The sequence below is a fragment of the Alligator sinensis genome, unplaced genomic scaffold (genome assembly GCF_000455745.1).
Source record: "Alligator sinensis unplaced genomic scaffold, ASM45574v1 scaffold1118_1, whole genome shotgun sequence".
Taxonomy (NCBI): Eukaryota; Metazoa; Chordata; order Crocodylia; family Alligatoridae; genus Alligator; species Alligator sinensis.
Window position 1 is genome coordinate 2503169 of NW_005842070.1, and position 21521 is coordinate 2524689.

The window sequence follows — 21521 nt, forward strand, 5'->3', positions numbered from 1 at the left end:
AGTGGGAGTGGAGATCAAAATAATCAGATGTAGGTAAATTGGCACGTCTAAAGGAAAGCCAGTGCAAATGGACAACTCAGTAAGTTATGGAGCTTCAACCTGAAAATGCACAATATCATGAGATTTTAGCTAAAAACCTGAGAACTGCAAACAGGATTGAACATGAAAATAAACTGGCTCCATAAGGTTTAAGACAGAATCACAAGCTAACAGGGAAATTAATAACACCCTGGAACCATACAATGGTTAAGTAGCCATCTGCTGAACAGAAAAAGTAAGTGTTCAAACAGAGAAGGTATGTTCATTCCTAGTGTAATCCCACTGAGGTCAAAGTGGCTACACCAGAGATTAGTTTGATACCCAGTGCTTCATTAATGGGCTCAGAAGTGTGCCAATAATATTTATTTATTCAAGAGGCAAGAATTCTTGTGAGTGATATCTTTTATTGGACCAATTGTATGCTTGCTATAGACATAGGCAAGCTTTTGAATATCACAATACCCTTTCTTAGGCCTCATTCATTCAATTTTCATGTCACCCTCCCCAAGAAGGCTCAGGGTGGCTTCAATATATGGTTCAATTTACTACATATTCTTATAGTACTGTGGTTCATATTACTGTGAAATGCTCAGGAAATATTCAGTGGAAAGAAAGAAACATGGGTGGGAAGGACATAACAGATTTAGGGCTCAAATCTATGCTTTCTTTCACCTTTAGGAGTATTTTCTGCCTTGGGTCAACTGCTGCCATTTTGATTTAGAAGCATGTTTCATCCACTTTGTGTCCACTCAAGATGCAAAGTTGTGGCATAAATCAGGCCCAGTAACTCAAACAACAGGCTCCAGTTTTTATCCAGTTATCTTTAAGGCACTTTATTTTTGTAATACAGTAGCACCTAGTGGCCCCAAAAAAGAATTGTCCACCAAGTTAGGCACCATACAAACAAGCAATTGGCAGATGTTCCTTGTTCTACAGAAATGACAAGTAGGTTTGGCAAAAAACAAGAACAAAAAAATAAAACCAAAAGAAGAACCAAAATTGTAATAACAAAAAACAAGGCAAATGTGCATTTAAACATCCTCTTTTAAATTGCCTCAACACCATTTGTAATACGAGATGCCGAGTCAAGAGATCCACAGCAAAAAAGACATTCAGCCAGATGATTTTAATTTCAGGGGCAAATTTCTGCAGGGAGAAGCTGGAGAACATCCTTCCACATCTCTCTGAGAGCCAAAGAGAGGACAGAACTCCAAAGTGGCAGCTTCTCCAAAATTTAATACTACACACATTTATTTCTTGAAAACAGAATAACCCAGTAGGATACTGACCATAAGATAACATAATGGTATGTATAGAATGAAAGCTACCTTACAATAAACTGTTTACATTTTTTTTTTAAGGGAAAAAAGTTGAATTTGCACAAAAGTTACAATAAATATAAGCACAATGTTGTGAAGAACAATAATAAGTGCAAGGAAATCTGAAATGTGCCACCTCTGCTGAAGCAGTTAGGCACTAAGGGCAAATTCGCTTATTATATGGTCATAAATTCAATGAAGCTGATGGAGTTATGCTGGATTTAGTGTTATAACTGTGTACAGATTTTGGCTCATTGGCTTCAACGGATTAATCAGGATTTACACTGGAGAATCTGAGGTGAGTATATATCTCTAATCATAGTTCAAAGTATACCATTCTGACTAGGGACTGAGGGATAACCGAAGACACTTCTTCCTTAAACTGTGATTTTCCTTTGGTTCTCTGGTGTAGCTGGGAATCAAACACACAAGGGAATTTGCAGCAGTGATGGGTGGTTCAGCAAGATTTCACATTCTTTTCACTGAATTTGCTATCACAGTTCAGTTGCTCACATTGGATTCTCATATCCAATCAAGGGCTCAGTTTAGTTCATGCAAGGGGCTGAATACCCTTGTCTCCAATTAAAGGGAACAGGGCTTACTCACTGGCAGGAGCATGTCTTAAAAAAGAAAGATACGAAATGCAAAGCCAAAATCCCAGCTCTGTTAAAGTGAATGGGCCTTTTTTGCTATTGATTTCAATAGAACAGTATTTTACCAGTCATCTTTAAATCTGTGTCATGGCTTTAGAAACACTTATGCAACATGATCTTGACCTGTAGCTAACAGACATGTCATCATTTCAGTCTCCCAACACTCTTCCTACCTACCACTAGCAGGTGGCAGTTAAATGTTTGGTGTGCTGACTGAATATTTTTACCTTTATTTCCTTTTATGAGTAAAAATATGCAGGCTGTTCAAACTGAAAGAGCTTGATCATACACACCTTGTATTTTTACAAGATTAAATCTTCACATGGGCAAAGATTACTTATGAAAGCAGAGATCTGCAGGACTGAGCTTGAAGTGACAGAGCAAGAACTGAGACGAGCAGGGAAGACTGAGTTGATTCAATAAATAGCTAAGTGACCTCCTGCTTGATGTCATAGAACCTCCCTTTTTTTTTTTTTTTTAAAGATCATAATTACCAACAGAAGGAAGTTCTCAAAGCAAATGTAACAGCAGAGCTGTGCTTTGTTTAAAACCTCATTTGAGGTCTGGAACAGTTTTCCTGTGTAATATGCTAGCAACTTTCTGATGCCCTGAGATTTCCAATAATTTTACTGTTTATCACGGGGAAAGCCCTACGCAAACAATATTGTTACACACTTCAGACAACCTTCACAGTTGGTACACCCTCCTCAATAGCTTATTTCAGTGGTTTTCAAACTTCCTAAAAGGCGCAGAACCCTCTCATATTACTTCTCTTGCCCCAGAACCACTACCTGTATCCTAACGATTGATATGGAGCCAGGTGACCTGGCCGGGCAATCGTGGCACACCATCACCCAGCCAGTTCTGCTATTACTTCTGGTCTCTTTGCTGAACCCCTGATGAACTATCATGGAACCCCAAAATTCTGCACACCATGGTTTGAAAACCACAGGCTTAATTCATAACCTTCAGAGTTGGCCTATTATGATTTCATAGAGCAATTTGAGTGAGGAAGCTCAATGACGATCGAGAGATTCTGAAGAGCTTGTTTTTGTTTTTAAATACTATTTTAAAGAAATTAAAGTCAAGATCAAATCACACGTGCCTCCCATGTATTTGAAAACATTCAAGCCACACTTGTGAAAAGGTCAGTGCAACATGGTGGTAATCCCATGGAAGTGTTTCTTGTGAGCTTTGACTGAGCTTAAAAGTGCAACTTCAAGGTGTTGCTAACATGAGTTACAAATACAGATGATATGAAGGAACAACAGTGGATCTTCACTTAAAAAGAGAGAGACGTGTGGCTTTGTTCATCAGGATTCGCTGTTCTCATCCACTTCTAGGAGTTCATCTAGGAATTCCACAACTTCACCCTAAAAAGATTCAAGTTAAGCAGGAAACAAGTTAATTATTGACAGCAAAATGACTGAGTAAAATGCTGGACATCTCAACCAAGAACTAAGCTGCAGCAAAAGCTATGAAGGACAGACTTGTTCTACGTAGCACTTTACACATGTTCAAGTTATCACAAAGAGCCGTTACAAGTAATGAAATGACCCAGACCGGTGTCAAGCACTGGCTAGAAGCAAAATACAGACATTGACAAAGGAAAATACGATCCACAGTAGGCTTACAGAGGTTTAAATACAGTATGCTTAAGGAAATTCCCAGATTAAAAGAAAAATAAGCAGACAGACACATCTTTAGCTTACACAAAAACATCCAATAAAATTAAGAAGTTGCAATGTCACATTGAAAAATCAAAACACTTTAGAAACCTCAGAAATTAAAAGTAAACATTCTGCAAATGGCTCCTAACTTTAATCTTGTATCATAGCCTGTTCTCCCAATGAATAAACCTGCTTCATGCGTTCACCATTCCTCACAACATATGTATTTCCATATTTCAAGTACAAATCCACAACTTTAAGTACAGCAAAAAATATTATAAAACAGAGCTTTTGCGATCTCTTCATGATTGGAATCACAGGGTTCTGATTTGTGGAAATACAGAGCCAGAATTAATGCTGAAGAAATTTTACTTTTATGTTCTAATTTAACTAAAATTTTTTTCAGCACCATACTTTTTTCTGCACAAAATTTAAAAACCTCATTTTTTTTTTTTAGCTATAAAGATCTATCCCTGGCTTGTATTGAGCTTCAATCATTTCCCACACTGTACCCTGCCAACAGGGGTGGAAATGGTGCACTTGCATTTCCACCACCCCACTTTGATTCATGCTTCACCCAAAGTATAAAACCAACTGTCTGGTAGTGGCAGCAACATTTCTAGGCAGGAAATGCTGAGGGGAGACAACTGACCTCATGGCTCATTATAATCTACCTGATCCCTTCTAAACTCTTCATTGCACAGCAGTTAATGACCCTCTCTTCTTGTTAGTGGTCTTGATGTTCCACCAATCAAGTTATTCTTTGTTCTGCAATTCTGCTGTTTGTTAGCTCCTCCTGGTAACATAGCTCCTATTTCACAGTCCTGCAGGTTGTTTTCAACTCATTCCAATGAAGTTATATTTGTTTTCATTTTAATCTTTAACTAAATAACACAGCCCTAGGCCACTAGCATATTAGTACAGCTTCTAGTTTATTTTTAACTGGAGAAAAACATGTGTTGTTTCATACGTGATGATGCACCTCACCATCTGTACTCTTCCATTTTCAAAATTCTAGATCAGGGGTGGGCAAAATGCGATCCAGGGGCCGGATGTCGCCCGCCAGGTCATTCTATCCAGCCCGTGGTCCCCACCCCAAAATTAAGAAAATTACTATTTATCTGCCCCGGCTGCCTGTCATGCAGCCCTCGATGGCTTGCTAAAGTTCAATAAGTGGCCCTCTGCCCAAAATAATTGCCCACCCCTGTTCTAGATCTACCCCTGTCTGCAAACTCATTGCCTTTGCACATTCTACTTATTCCTAAACCCTCCTCCCATGTACTTCTTGATGTCTGCAGTACTGTTCCTCTTCAGATGCTTCTATGGCCCTCAAAACATCCCCTCAAAACATTTTGCCTTACATTCAAGTCATCATTGATTAGCTCCTCTTCTTTGGACCACACTCATTCTAGTGCTAGTTAAAGCTTGGAATTTCTTTCTTACAGGAAATTCTGTTTGTTTGGGAGACAGCTACTCTAAATTTGACCAAAAACAAAAATTCAAGGTTTCCCATAAGAGACAGCTGAGAGAATGACATATGGAGATCAATGACAATGGTTCAATGTTGACTTCATATGTTATTTTATAAAATAGGACAAGAAGTGTCCAACAACAAGATGTTTCAAAATGATCCCTCCCCAAAAGTTAAACATACTCTGTTAATATTTGAAACAAAAATTTAAATTAGCTTTTTTTTATTTTTGGAAAGTATTCCATTGAAAAATATGAATGGTTTGTTATGGTTAAGAACTGGGAATATCACAATTAATATAATATTTGTTTTCAACACAGTGGATCTTTATTTGAACCGTCATTCTTTTTTCTTCTCCTTCTATTCCATTGACTATATTCATTTTCTAGGTATACTGGCTGTAGACTATGAAGTTTGGAGCAGTGTTTTTCCTTATCCCTGTAAAGCATCATGCTGCATTATGGTACAAGAAAAGGTGTTTACAATGGTAGCTAAATTTTAAGCAAGTTTTTGTCTGAGAATTTATTCATCATTATGTACAGAGCACACCAAAAGATCCAATAGTGGTTTGAATCTAGACATTTTTTTCATTCCCCTGAACAGATGGGGAAAGAGATGATATCCTCCATGGTCAGTAAAAGGAATGTAAAGAATTGGGGTGGTTCTGATTATTTTAAGCATATTATGGTCATGATTAAAATAATTACTATCAAGTTCTTTAAAACTGGGAACTAGCAAGAACAAAAATAACCTAAAACAAAATAATAAATAGGGTAGTAGCCTTATGAAATAAGTGCTGCTTTTGCTCCTACTTCGTAGTTCTGTCTTAAAGCTTTGCTGGAGCTTCTGCAAACTATAAAGTGGTTTCAGCAGCTCCTGAAGGATGACAGTTTATTTTTCTTTTAACTCACTAGAAACATCTGTGCATTCAATTCAATAACAGTGGACGAAACAAATATTACCAGGTGCTTCATGGTCTCTATTTATCATTTTGGCTTAAAGCAGCTTAAGCAATATTGAAAAGGGTAAACATTTCTCTGTAGTTAAAAAATAGTTAAATTTTGTTAAAAATACTTTGAATCAATACAGCCTTCCATCTGGCAGTCTTAACACTTTACAAATATGAATAAATAAAGCCTCCCAACACTCTAGTGGAATAACTATTGTCACCCAAATGTTATGGATAGAGAAACCAAAGTGAGAGAAATGGTGTCTCAAATTTTCAAGGATAATCTCTAAATTTGGCTAAGATGTTGGGTGCATATCTTAAGAGTTGAGCAGTTGCATCTCCTACTCACTCACTGTAGTTATTAGCATTCAGAGGTCCTTGATTTATCTCAGATTTTTTTTTCAATGTCTTAATAGCATATAATAATAAACCTAACAGGACAAAAATGGAATTTTCTTTTTAGTGTACCTACAAAAAAGGCAACCTTCAAAAGCTAGATGAAATGGGAAGGGCACGAAGTTCTGATAGCATTACCTCCAATATGAGCATAGTTGGGGGAGAACACAGTGGTTCACTGCTGTGATTTAAATAACCCGACTTCCTCAAGCTCTGACAATAAAAATCATAACTGATTTCACATTACATGCATTTATGGAATTTTATGCCCTACTCCTTATCAATAATACAGTACGTTCCAAAGACAATGATGCTCCGGCTAGATTTCAGAGCCTTTTGTTTGGACCCAAAAACGTGTCAAAGTTGAGTAAAAACAAGTTTTACTTAAAAAGAAGGTGCTATATGGGAATAAGAAATAAGTGTATTTGACGAAAATCCCACATGGTCTAAAACTCAAATAGGTCTTAATATCTAAGGAGGTATGAAAAAAAAAAAATAAAAAAAAAAATCAGTATGGAGTACAACTCCACAGACTGGGCACAAATAAGTACCTAGAAAATCTGATGCACCTGAATTGCAAACAAATATTGCAAACAAATATGTTTTTGCCTGCTCCTGTCATCAGAAGGGGAAACATTTGTATGTTATACATATTTTGGGTGGTGTCCACATAGAAAGGCAGTCTAGGTTATAGTGGAATGTTAGAAGAGCTCATTACATTATCATGCTAAAAGCTATGAATAGAGATCACGAGTCTTGACCTATTAGCACCTACATGACAGGGCATCATCTCTTTGTTGGGAATGCAGAACCGAAATAAAAAGGCATTTTGCATTACTGAGGTCAGCAAATGTTTCACAAGTGTTAATTCTAAAGAAAACAGCTTCTTGTCAATAGACACCAATAGTTTCATACTGGCCTGATTGTGGGAAGTGCTTAATATCTCTTCCAAGATACTTAGTGCCCCCAACTCTCCAGTGAACAATAAATATAATGACAGTAATGTTGCCTCAAATTAGGTTACCTTGGGAACTGAATCCAGAATGTAAATTCACAAGTATTTACTACTTCAGATTAAATGACTTGTCAACTAGCAGAGAGGCAGTTTCACCACTAGCCAGGAACAACATGCATGCTACATCAGCATGGGTTACATTAATATGGTATATAGAGGCCATGCTTATTAATTTAGATGTGAAATAAACATATATAGCAAGTGGTCAACCTATTACCTTGATGACACCAAGATAAATTACTCAGAAATTATCCTAAAAAGGAAATACAAGGCCCTAGATTTTATTTCGGTTTTTTACAAGTTAATTGTTCAGGCAACACTTGAAACAGCTCACCATGTCATTATGTGGAAAAAGATATAAACCCCTTAAATTACTTCTGACAGATATGGATGGTGTTAAAAACTATGCTTGGGGTTTTATCCCATGTTTGTGTATCAATGTTCTCGATTCCTGATGTAATATTACATTTACACACACACACACACCAAATACACATATGACACAAAGTTATAAAGTACAACCATTTAGAAGCAGGATCAGCATTCAAGAAACTAACGTCCAGTCAATTTATGGTTCATTATAGCCCACTTGAGGCTGACAGTTGAGCAACAGCTTTTCTTTGGCTGGTAATCTATGCTTTAACATCACAGCACCAAGTAGGTGTTGCATCCTTCACTGAAGTCCCAATGATTAAATAAAACAGATGCTTTTCCTTCCAAGCCAAGACTGAGCACTGACATCCATAAGGCAAAAATTAGTCATCCTTCTTGTCCCTTACCTTTAAATATAATCTGCTCCATCCTCTCTTATCATAGACAAGAAACACCCTGGGAAAATAAACTGTCCTGTAATAACCCATGCTTTCCATGCAGGTTTGCTGACAGGATTTTATATAGGAATTTTACGCACATTGCAAGGCAACCAATATTCTGCATGGCAGCATCAGTGAATATTAAAGTAATAATACTTTATCGTGGTTTAAAACCTACACTAACATACCACCAAGGATCAGCTTCAAAGCCCAGTCCAGTTCCTAATTAAGCGAATGGGAAGAAGCCTTTAACCTAATGAAATCAAGATATTGAAGGTGACATGAAAAGAAAGAGAAAGTTGACTGTGCTGTTTATTCCTTTGTGAATTTTAAAAGCTCAAAAGGAAAAAAAAAGTTCCTTCTACAGATGTTTTCCCAGCTTTTTTTTTCTTGTAGTAAAATTCAGGTTTTGCTTAATTGGAATGCTATGACGACTAAAGAGCTAGTTCAACCCTGATAACATAAAATGCAATATAATTAAAATTGATCAACTCAGAAGGAAAGAGTTGTGTAGTTAGTCTGATGAAAAATCTGTTAATTTTTTCCAACACCCATTTAACTTCAATGACTAACAAGAATTCTAGATAAAAGAAAGTCTGTGTTTACAGTTCAGTAACCTAGGCTACATGCAGACTATTACACTTAGATTGATTTAACTACAGTTAGGTCGATCTAAGTGTTGACCGGTACATACGCTGGGCAGTTTAGATTGGGGGAAAAAATGGTTGGCCCAATCTAACCGAACGTGTATGTGTTCAGAGCACAGCCCAAGGGCTGGGAAATCCCAGCTGTTCATCCCAGCCCTGGGACTATGCTTTTCCTATCATCCCCACCCCCTAGACAGGGCTATTTTTAGCCCTTCAACACCCCGCCCCTCCCTGCCCTGGATGGACAACCCTCACCATGGACCCACCAGCCCTTCTGATCTCACCAACCCGCACAGCAGACCTGCCCCCCCTCCCAAACTTACTTAGATTGCATTCCCAGCATGAAACCTGGCACTGGTAAACTGCTAAATAAGAAAAACTACAGACCTTGATCCCTCCACTACCTAACCCAGGGACTTTTTACTTGCTCCCTAAAATCCACAAACAAGGGAGCCCTGGCAGACCTATCATATCCAACCATGGGACCCTAACTGAGGAAATACCAGGTTTTACTGAAGCAATCCTAAAATCGCTCGTCACCCACAGAGCAAGTTTTGTCCAAGACACTACAGACTTTCTACGGAAACTTAAAAACACCCTCCTAGCCACCATGGACATTACCAGCCTATATACCAACACCCCTACCCCCCCATGGACTTCCCCAGCCTATATACCAACATCCCACACCAGGATGGCATCCAAACCTGCCTTACATATCTACAGGAACAAGATTACAACTCAGAATACAGACCCAAAGATATTACTGACCGTATACACTTCATCCGCACACACAACAATTTAACTTTTAATAACCAATGCTTCCTCCAGACAATGGGAACAGCTCTGGGCATTAAAATGGCCCCACAGTATGCCAAACTTTTTATGAGCCACCTAGAAGACTTCCTCAGGAACTGCACCATGAAACCCTTGCTATACTTAAGATATATCAATGACATCATCATTTGGACTGAAAACCTGCAATCTCTGATTGAGTTCCATCAGAAATTCAGCAATCACCATCCCTCCATCCGACTAGCTCTTGAATACTCCAGCACCAACATCTCCTTTTTAGACATGATGATCAGTATCCAGAATGATAAAATACAGACCACGTTATACAAGAAACCCGCAGACCAACATACATATCTGCACAGAACCAGCAATCACCCTAAACACACCAAAAAAGCTGTGATATACAATCAAGCCCTCAGATACCACCGAATCTGCACTGAAGAGAACACCCGGGATTGCCACCTCACTAATCTTAAAAAGGCTTTCACCCAACAAGGACACTCCTCCAGAGAGACAGATCGCACATTTGAAAGAGCCACCTGGATACCATGTGAAGAATTGCTGCAGTACAGAAGAACACCACCCCCCCCACAAATCGCACACTGCTGGTTATGACATATCACCCCTCCCTCAAACCCATACAGGAAATCCTCAAACCACTGCAACCCATACTAGAAAGAGACCCTATTCCTAAAGAGACATTTCCAGAGTCACCCATCCTAGCCTTCAAACAAGCACCAAACCTCGCTAACCTCATCACCAGAAGCAAACCTCCTCAGGTCCAGAACACACCAAATGGATCCAGACTGTGCCATGACAAGAAATGCAAAACCTGCCAACACATGTCCATCACCTCCACAATAACTACACCCCACAACACAGCCATCAGCATTCCTGGATCTTACAGCTGCACCTCCAGAAGTTTAATATATCTCATCCAATGCACCAAATGCCCTGATGGAAAATACATAGGAGAGACCAAACAACAACTGCGTACAACAAATCTATCAAAGACAGGAATACCTGATTACCTGTGGGGGAACATTTCTCACAAGAAAACCACTCGCTTTCCAATCTCAGTTCAAATACTCAAGGGGAACTTACAAAACACTTTTCACAGATGAGCCTATGAACTCTACTTCATCAGCCTCCTGGATACTAAAAATCATGAACCAAATATAGACATTGGATTTATGACACATTATAACCTGCCTGACAGATGACTCCGCAGGTACCTCTCCACTATTCATCCCCCTTCTCTCCACCCCACCCAGCCTGTCTCTCGCCCATTGACTCCTCAATCTACACCTTCACTGACTGCCTATCTTGCATGCATACCAGCCCAGCCTCTGGCTTCTTTACTATTCATTCCATCCAGGAAAAGCACACACCAACTGCTGAATCTTCCTCAGTTTTTGAACCCAAAAGCGTCCTTAATTTTTTTTTCCCCAACTATTTAAGTTGGTCTAATAAAAGATATCAGATTCACCCAAAGAACCTTGTCTGCCTATGTCCTTAGACCAACACAGCTACAACCTACACCCCTCAAAAGATTTGGGCAGGAGTTTATCTGTATTAAGCCCAAGAGCCTGTCTTTCCCATTAGCAGCAAGGGTGGCCTTAAGCATCATGCAAGTGGTCTCTTGCCTTGCTTGGAGTCTGTGATCTCACCCCTGAATGCAGCACACAAAACAGAAACAAGTTACTAGTAGTTAGTGCTGGTTTGATCAGCATTAGCTTCTGCTGGGAATGGCAAAAAAGGCACATGACCAACCAGCAGCTACTTCACGGTAGTGGTGCATTATAACAAGGGAGAGTGCTGCTATGGTGAAGCAGTGGCTAAAAATAACCGTGCACCCAGTGTAGAGCGCAGTGCAGGTTACTAAGTAAGTACTAAAGCATGGTGTAGTAGCAACATCACCATATGGGCACATGTAGATGCATCCAAAAGAGATACAAATTTAGTGTCTGAACTGAGCATACCATATCAGCTCTGCTTCTGCTAGAAAAATATAAAAGTAAAAAAAAATAAAAATCAAGATAGCCCTTTTAAAGAAGTTTTAGTCAATCAAAGTAGAGTAGAAACAATTCTGTGACTTAGAGGACATGCTGCACATCATAAATAGTAACAAGTACACAGGCAAAATAAACCTGATATTTATACAACACAGCAGTAGAAGTATGTTTGTGTAAATTCTTTAAATAACTGCAAGCAGCAAGATTACAAAACTCAGAATATGTTCAGTAATGCTTTGCAAATAGAACAGAAAAGCTGCCTAAATTCGGATAATTTATTTGCAAATGTAACATCAACTATGGCACTGGTGAGATTCCATCCCTCCAGCATGTGCCAGCTATATTGGGCCAGCACTCTGCACCATAGATAGGAAAGGAACATATGAACCCCAACTATTTATGTATGCAAATACATATATGGAGATATTATACACAGATAAAAAAAGCAGTAGGAAAAGTCAAAGATGCCAACATTTCTTCATCTCTGATTTAGTATGAAAATATTATCATCATTATTATAAGTATTGTTACTATTATTGTTGTTATTGCTACTATTATTAGTAACAACTGCAATAATAATAATAAAAATACTTGTGGTTCTTTGCAATTCAAATTGACCAAGTAAAAATCTCCCAAAATATCATTTTAAAACACAGAATTTATGGACCAGGAGCTCAACTTGTATAAATAGGTCCATGACTCTTAAAGTTAGAACTAGAGCAGATTACAGCACCTGAAGATCGGGCCCATTAACGGCAATGCAAAGATACTATTCATTTTGCTGTTTTAAAATCTATGTAATTCATATAATCCCCAACATTTAAATTAAGTTCTCTAAGGATCCTTCTTATACAGGGTATTCATTACATGTCTGAACAGAAATCAAGATGTATCATTATTCCTGTGCCAAGCCTACTTTTTAGTAATAACTTTGCAAGATGACAGCACTGTGTAATGTTCTTGTAACTTTATTGTGGAAACTAAATACGGATATTTAATAATAAGTACTTAAAAAAAGTATTTTATAGTGAGTTGGTGTTAATATTTTCTGTCACCTCTCATACATTAAATATTTGAAATAGAGTTTTTCATTTCCGTGTGGAAAAACATTAATAAAGTAACAGGAATGAGGCAGTATTTTTAAATGACACATGCAAAAATCATTACTGCGTATTCAGACCCCTGTAACTTTTGCACTGTGTTGTTGGAAGAAGCAACTTGTTCACACTTGCTTTACTACTGGGGTTCAAAAAGACGTGTGTGGTGCAGGACAAAAGAGCAGGAGAGAATTAACTATGTGATTTGAGAATTAAGATACCTTCCACCTAGAAAGAAACTGCTCATCAAGTAAGTCCTTTTAATAAACAACTGCTCAGTCAAAAACTGATGGTGAAGTAATATCCTTTTCAGATTACAATATATGGTATGTGGCTTACAGGTGACGCTACTTGATAGCAATTTTGATCCATGACAAATCACAGAAGACATGGTCTACCGCCTGGCAGGGAAGTGGGAGTGAGTGGGGTTGCGAAGAAACATGGGGAAAAAAAATTTGTAATGAAGGAAGTGAATGGGGACTGGGGAGGTTAGAAACTGAGGCTGAGTAGGGCAAGGATGCTTTTCTAAGTAAGGAGCAGAAGAATAGAAGAGAGTGGGGTGAGGTGAAATTTTTAAATTTTGGGGTATTTTTAGGGGGTTCTTGTTATGTTATCTTGACAGTTTATCTGTTTTTATAAGTTAATATTGTCTTTTATTGTAAGTCATCCTGAGTCTTTTTTTTAGGAAGGGCACCATAAAAATCTATAAAAAAAAAAAAAAAATCAAATCACAGATTTCTTATTTATTTAAAAATGAAGAAGTCAAAGGGAAGTTTTCTCCCTTCTTTCCAATTGTTAATATAACAAGTTTTCATGTAACACTCACTGTGTTGTGTTTCCTTCAACTCTCCTGTCAATTTGGGGCAGAATTTTTGACCTTCCAGCCTGTTTGTTCCCTCTTACTAGAGCTGCCTACTTTAGGGTTCCCTCAGTACCATCCCAATCACTCTCCAGCAGTTGGCCAAAATATGGAGCACCACAGGCTGGCACAACTTTAGAACAGATTGTTTTAAAGACTATAGACTTCTTGCAAACAAAGCATATGGCCAGTTTAATTCCAAAGATATGGGCACTTTGTAGGGAATGATAATCCCCAGCAATCATAAAGACTAAGTACAGACAGTCAAAAAGCCAGAGGCTGAATCGATTTAATCTTTGCAGTTTTGTCTAAACCACGTAGATTGAACCAAGAAGCAAGTGAACAGACATTCACTTCTGATTCTGGAAATGCAGCTACATGCCTGAATTAGCTTTGGCCAGAAGTCGGGGGGTGCTAGAGCACACTTCCCAGCCACTGCCAAAGGGAAGAAAGGAGAGATGCCCTCCAAGGCTTCCTCCTCCGCTCCCTGCTTAAGTGGTTAAGTCCCCTCCCTTGGGTGTGGCCAGAAGGCTGAGGGTGTGGGGCTTTAAATCCCCCTCCCTGGCCCGCTTGGGGCTCCAACCCCAGCTTGCCTGGGGGAATAGTCCGATCCAGAGGCTTGGAGGGGGGTGGGGACTGTACCTACCAGGGTTTTGCACCCCACACTGAGTTGGGTGGGGGGGTGGCATGGCCATGCCCCAGTCAAGGGCTTGCAGGCTGAGGTGGGGAGGCCCTCCCCAGGTGCATGGGATCACAGCCCTGGTCTGCCTTGAGGAAAGAGGGACAGACCCTGCTAAGCCCCTGCCCCCTATTCAAGCAGAGCAGGGTCATGGCTACGCCCAAGCTGGGGGCTGGCAGGCTGAGGCAGGGAGGGAGTCCCTTGCAGGCAGGGGCGGGGGGACCCTGGCTGGAGTCCCTTGCAGGCAGGGGCGGGGGTTTAAACACCTCTTCCTCCTCTCTGCCTCAGCCTGCCAACCTGGCCGGCATCTGGCCATGACCCCTCTCTAGCAGGGAGCAAAGGAAAAGACTGAGGGACTGCTCCACCCCACTAGGCAGACTGGGGTTTAGAGCCAGGTTTCCCACCCCCACCTGCTTCTCAGCCAACCCGAGCAGTGATAGTGCTCCAGCTGGGGAGAGGAAGGGTGGGGCCAACCCTGCTCTGCTGAAGCAGACAGCACAGCCCAGGGCTGCAAAGCATCCTGGGATGCTGGGGGACTGAGAGTTAACTTGAACTGGGAAGGGATTTGAGACAGAAGCTTCATAAACTGGTTTGACCTAAATCAGTTAAATCTAATACTACATCTAACCAGGTTTATCTTAAACTGGTTTTGGCCATTTTGTAAGTGGTTTAAGTGCACTGAACTTCTGTTCTGTTACAGGTTTAAACTCATTTCTGGTCACTTAAACCGGTTTATGTGTCACTTGTGTCCCTAGCCTAAGGCGGTGCTGTATAAAGAACTCAGCCCATTGCTGTTCCTATGGACCTTACATTTAGAGTGGACTCTGCATCTATTATCTCAGCTTACAGAAGAGGAGGGGGGGTGGGGGGGAAGACTGGCTGGATTGAAGGTAAATATGACCCTTCCCTCACAGAACAGAAATGGCAGTACAGCTCTTAACCTTTTCTGCCTCTTTTGGGGACCTTGGATGCTTCTGTAACTAGAAGGAGCTTGTGGTACGCAAAGAATAAGGGGCCAGAACTGATGCAGAACAACAAAAGGCAATGCTCCACTGGGACCTGCAAGTGCTAGCCATAAAACCCTGCAGGTTTTTCTACAGAAGGAGGGGTATGTGTGAAACCTTCTTCAGACTTCACCAGTCCCTGGTTATTTTGTTCCAAAGCACTCACCACACACAATTTTCCTGATCACCTCCTGCAAAACTCATCTTGAATATGGTAATGTGTTGTTTCATGGGGAATATTTTATGGATTACTCTAATAACAGATGAAATAGAAGAGTTACTGCCAGAAAAAACCCCAAAAGCTTATTCTGTATGCAGTGCTTGGTGCTAAAGGTGATCTCCATAATTCCTTCTACAGCAATGTGTCAAAGACCATCATGGAGGAATGCTTCCCTCCCTCCTCAGTTACTTCTTTCAGTTATAAAGTACAGGCTAAGCAAAGAGAAAATTACAAAACAAGTTTACTCTTAAATCTGAAGTAAAATATGGTGGCTAACCCTGGTATCTGCACATAAGAATAGGGTATATGAAAAGTACCATATTTACTTAAAATTCAAGATGAGGTTTTTCCCCCATTTTCCCCACCCCATTGCCTCTACCTCCCCCATGCAGCTTCTACCCCCCTAACCTCTGCCTCCAGCAGGGCTCAGCTGCACTCCAGCCAGGGCATGGAGCATGTGGCTGCTCCGGCTCCAGCCCCGTCCAGTAGCAGTGACAGTGGTGACAGCAGCTCCAGCCCAAGCTCCAACACCAGGTCCCAGGTGGAGCTGCTGCAATAGCTGCTGTGTGGCTGGGCTGGGGCTAGAGCAACCGTATACTCTATGCCCCATGCTAGAGCAGGACTAGACCCCTGCCAGAGTTGGAGCATAAGTGGCGGGGGGGCAGTGTTGAGGAGGCAGGCATCAGAAGGATGCAGGGACACGGGGGACAAGGAGCAGGGTGTAGGCACCACGGTGCAGGGTGCAGACACTGGGGAGAGGCAAGTTGTATAGGGACAGGGGTCAGACTGTTTGACTCACCCACTGACTACCTTCCCAGCTGCAGTGGTGGGGGGGATGAATTTAAGAGGACCCTCCAATAATAAGATACTATGCAACTCTTTATAGACATACTGTACTTCTGAAGTAACATATTAACCGAAGACATGGACATACTGCAGACATACTGTACTTCTGAAGTAACATAGAAACCGAAACACAACCTCTAGTTTTTTTCTAAACCTAATCCTTTTGGAAGCCTTATAACATGGTCTGTTATACAGTTTGAACCAGTAGTGGCAACTGAAGATTTTTTCCATCTTTCTAAAGTTTCATAATTTAGCTGTGGAACACTATCTTTAGCAAAGGTTTAGGTCACTTAAACACTAAATAAAGCTCAGACTTGTAACTGCTTCTAAAATTTAAAATATTGTTTTTGTCACAGAGTCAAAAAATCACAAAGGTGACTTCTATTTTCTCTTACATTTAACTAGAGAACACTCCAACAGTAGCTGTTACATGGAATATATGATCTAGGTTTCAAATCTCAAGGATAGTATAACTCTAATGTGTATTACATACAGCATTTATTTTGATACCAGAAGTGAGCTATTCCTAACTTTAACATGGAGAAGGGAAGATGAGGACCACACACAGTTTCAACTGAAAGGTAGTTTGTTTTTTTAAGCCATGATTTATATTTTTTCCAGCTGTGTGGAAGAAAAAAAAAAATATGGCCTTTCACCAATTTAGCTATTTTCCTGAACAGAAGAAAGTACATATATCATTTCATGCTGCATAGCAATCATGCTGTGTCATAGCATCATGTCAATTGACCATGAATACCAAGCAATCAAGAAATAAGGGATGACCAAAATGCAGTGGTGCAATAAGAAATAATTAAGTTAATATGACTAAATTCTAACGTTCTTCAGAGAGTCACTACTTCTACTGGGACAAAATGAGAATAACTTTGAAATCTAATTTAAGCTAAATTAAATAGACTGGAAAAAACTTTTACAAGATATATGCATGACTTTTGCTCCCCCTGGTGTTTTAGTTTTGTGCTGCAGAAAATACTAGTAAAATCATTATACAGTATGTGGAGCATATAAAACTTATCTTTGGGTTAATAGCAGGTCTTGTTCCTTAAAAAAATAAATAATCTGCTGTAGACTTTTCTGAAACTCATATTAAAAGGAAACTCAGTTATAAGTAGGTCAACCATTTTCATAGCAAGAACTATTTTCATTTTTATAAATATAGCACTGCATTTCATTTAGGATATTATGGAATCTTATATATATCACATTTATTTTGGTGTTGGCAGCACTATTTTTTTTAATACTATCCTTCACTAGCAAACTCTTACCTCATCATCATCCATTAAATGTTGCTTTGCAAATGTATACATTTCCATCTGAAGTGTGGTTATGCTGTAATATCTAACTGCATCCTATTAAAAAAGAATATGTATTATATTAAGGCAATAAGACATTGAGAACTTTCTGTTCTGAAACTTTCCCAAGTTATCAGATATCATCTTTGCCTATTCAAAAAAAAGCCAGTTGTAGACTCAGTGTTCCAAGTTGATTTTAAGACTATCCCATGAGGAAGAACACACCTGTAAAAGGAAGATGGCAACAAAAACATAGACCATACAATCTTCTCTAAAATTTCTTCTGATTGTACCTTCTCATGTTGAAAACAGTTTTAATCTTTTTGGTATTTCAAAAATAGCCTATGTGGGAATAAAGGTAGGAGATCCCCAATGCAGCAGCTATAAGGTCAGACTATCTGTGGTGTTAGCATAGATGTTCATGGAGAGAGCGTTGTGGTCTCCTTCTACACTAGCTGCAGAAAAGGGATAACGCCTGTCTGGGGTTGAGCATACGGTATGTACAGTCAGTCTACGGTGGTCTGGTTTTGCACTGTCTTCTTTTCAATGCTCTGAGCTGATCACCACCAACTGGCTTACAGCAAATAGCTGCAACTTCTCTTGGTATTACCATATACAGTACTGTCTGAAGGATGAACACAACCCCTGGGGGCCCTATCCCCTGCAACTCCTAGTGGATTTCCAGATGCAAGTTAAGGTGCCAGTTTTGATCTATAGAGCCCTAAATGGCCTGTGACCTATATGTCTAAGGGACTGCCTTCTCCCATATGCCTCACTGCAATCCCTAAGGTCAACCAAGAGGAATCTCTTGCAAGTACCATAAGAATACTGAGTTTGCTTGGCAAAAAAGTGTGGGAAGTTCTCACCAGTTGTTCCTTAGCTCTGAAACTCCCTCCCTCTTGTTGAGAACCATAGTATATAAAAGCACTTAAATAAACAAACAAACTGCTTGTAGGGGCAAAACAGATTATCTGTGGGATTGTGATGCAATTTCCTGGACAGTGCCTGCCCTTGCCCCTGCCCTAGGTCCAGCCCCACTCCCTCCCTCACCATGGGGGCCTCAAAAACAAGCATATTTTACTCATCTCTGGAGGAGCAAAGTATCAGCAAATACAGCTGGGCGCATTTAAAATATTATACATGCACAGGTAAATTAGCTGTAGTCCTCAAACTTCTGGACAGTTGTCTATGAATCCTTCTGTTTCACAGCACGGAGACCTTACTCTCGGTTCTCTTACCGCACATGCCAAATACATTTTCAAATGACTGAACTTTGCATTTGTGGTTACTGCAGACCTCTGCTCTCTACAGGCCCTTGAGATACATTTAAGACCAAGACAAGTTTAAGGTTCTATTTGGAAAAAGTTACCATATAATGAATTTTCCTGTGACCCAGATATTTTCCCTCAAAACCAGTTGGGGAAAATTGGGGGATGCATTACGTGAGGAAAAGGACTCGTCACGGGGATAGAAATTTGGTGGAGGAGGGACAGGGACAGAGCAGTGGTAGTGTTAATTACTACTGATCTGGGAGCCATAACAATTAACATTGCTACTGCCACTGCTCCCTTTCATCACCCCCTCTCTCCTACAGCCCAATTTTCAGACCCGTGAGGAGTCCCCCATCTCATCCATACACTCCACACTTCATGTGGGGTGGTCCATGGTCAGATCCAGCGCATAGCCCTGGACCTGGCATGCCAGATCTGACCCTGTGCACTGACTTTGGAGCCATGTGCCAGACTGGTGCCTGGTGCACTGAGTCCAGTGCTGGCTAGATCAGCTGGCAGCCTCGGATCTGCCATGTCAGATTGACACTGTTGCACGGTCCCAGATTTGCTATGCTAGATTGGGCTGTGGGCCCCAACCAGGACACAGGGCTGGCAACAGTCTCAGGAGTGGGCTCACTCTCTAGTGACTGCAGCTCAGATGGCATTGGTCAGATCTTTTTTTGTCATGGTACCTTTAAAAAAAAAAAAAAAACACAGTGTGAGTTATATTCAGGGGTGCATTCTATGCATGAAAATGTGGTAAAAATGACACCTATGGGGGCAGATGTGAGCTCAGACTGGCATCTGCTGACTGTCATGATAAAATGCATTTTTACTGCATTTTACTCGAGTTCCCTGGGCTGTACTAGTTTTGCAGGGCCAAGTGTCATTAGTTCTGCTGTGCCTTCTCACAATTTCCTCACCTCCTCAGAAGGCACTACACAGACTTCAGAATGACTCAGCTTACTAAAGTGCATGTATTCCTACAAATCTTTGTGTTAAATGCAACTGTGTGCAGGACCATCAAAGATGCAGCACCTCCAATGTTATTTCAGTGTCACTGCTTTCACTTGAGCTAAGCTGACTCAACAAAAGTAACATGAGCCTGGAATGAAGTCATACCTTAATGAGAAAGTAAAATAGCACATTGTCTTCTATTCTACTCATCAACTGATGTCTAGTCGGTTACATGTGAGCAAACTTGGTGATGATCACAGAACTACACAGGGGTAATTAATAATCTAATTTGCCTTCAGAATCTTAGTGCTGGCAGAAACAAAGGAGTAAGAAACTAGTTTGATTCTTAGATTCAGCCTGAGCTGGATGGGCAGGCAAAAATTAAAAAGAAAAAACAAAACAAGAGCAAAAACAAACTTTAACTTGTAAACTGAACTTATTGCATCCATTCAACATATCTCTACATTCGATCTGGCAGAGACTAAGAGCTCAGAACCCTACCATGACACTTTTGCATGGGTACTTTTCAAAGTACAGACACACTTTCTTGATTTCTTGCTGCACTGATTTGTAACATGGCTCAGGCAGACTCTGTTAAAGGAATAACTTTTTTTTTTTTTTTTTAAAGAAAGAATTCTAGCTTATATGAGTAGGTGCAATACAGCCAGGGCCATCCCTAGGGGGTGTAAATCGGGGTGACTGCCCTGGGCCCCACAGAGCTGGGCAGAGTGGCTGCAGCGACTCTGTGCTGCTGCTGCCGGCTTCAAATCCAGCCACTTGCTACTTCCCCTCCCGCCACCGCCACTGCCATAGCAGCGGCAGCTTCTTCGAGTCCAGGGTGCATGGGATGGAGTGGGGGCAGGGCCCCGCATGGGCTGATTTGCCCGGGCCCGCTCCCTGTTTGAACCGGCTCTGAATACAGCACATGCACCTACCCACTGACTGTAAAATTTAAAAAAAACCCACAAAAACGTTTTAACATGATTTGTCCCTATCTACAATAGCTAACCTGAGTTCTAAGCTAGTGTAAAAAGTAGGGGTGCATCAATAAAGATTTTTTTGGCCAATACCAATGGCCAATTATTGACCAGCCATAAAGGCTAATACTGACCTGATTGCCAATATGCAACCTGGCACCTTGGAGAGCAGTGTCCCGCTGGTAAGTCTGTTGAGGCAGGGGAGAAGGAGTGTGGGGGGGGCAGATTAAGGCCCCTGTGGTGACGGAGAGAGTGGGACTGGGGCTGGGGCAGATGCTGCCCAGCCAGGGTGGGGTGGGGCACGGGACAGAGCTGGTACTTGTCAGGGGCGCGGGGTGGCTGGGAGGGAGGAGGGGGCTCCTGCTACTGTGTGCATCCCTGGGGGAGGAATAGGGGGCATATGCCCCCTGGATCTGTGCATGGGGTGAGGGTGGACTGCCACTGTGTGCTCAGGCCTGGGGCTTCTCCAGCCTCTTCCTAGTGGCTGGGGTCAGACTGGGGAGGAGGGGGAGGCAGCTGCACT

The 21521-nt window shown here is 40.9% G+C and overlaps 1 protein-coding gene across 1 annotated transcript in view; it reads right to left on the reverse strand.

The window, feature by feature from the left end:
• Nucleotides 1-840: 840 nt before the first annotated feature.
• CRTAP (cartilage associated protein) overlaps nt 841-21521 on the reverse strand; it is a 30910-nt gene continuing 10229 nt past the window's right edge. The window contains exons 6-7 of the mRNA XM_006023606.1: nt 17767-17850; nt 841-3384 (exon numbers count right to left, since the gene is read on the reverse strand). Coding sequence (XP_006023668.1) covers nt 3325-3384; nt 17767-17850 — 144 coding nt within the window. The 3' untranslated portion in view covers nt 841-3324. The remainder of the gene's footprint in view (nt 3385-17766; nt 17851-21521) is intronic.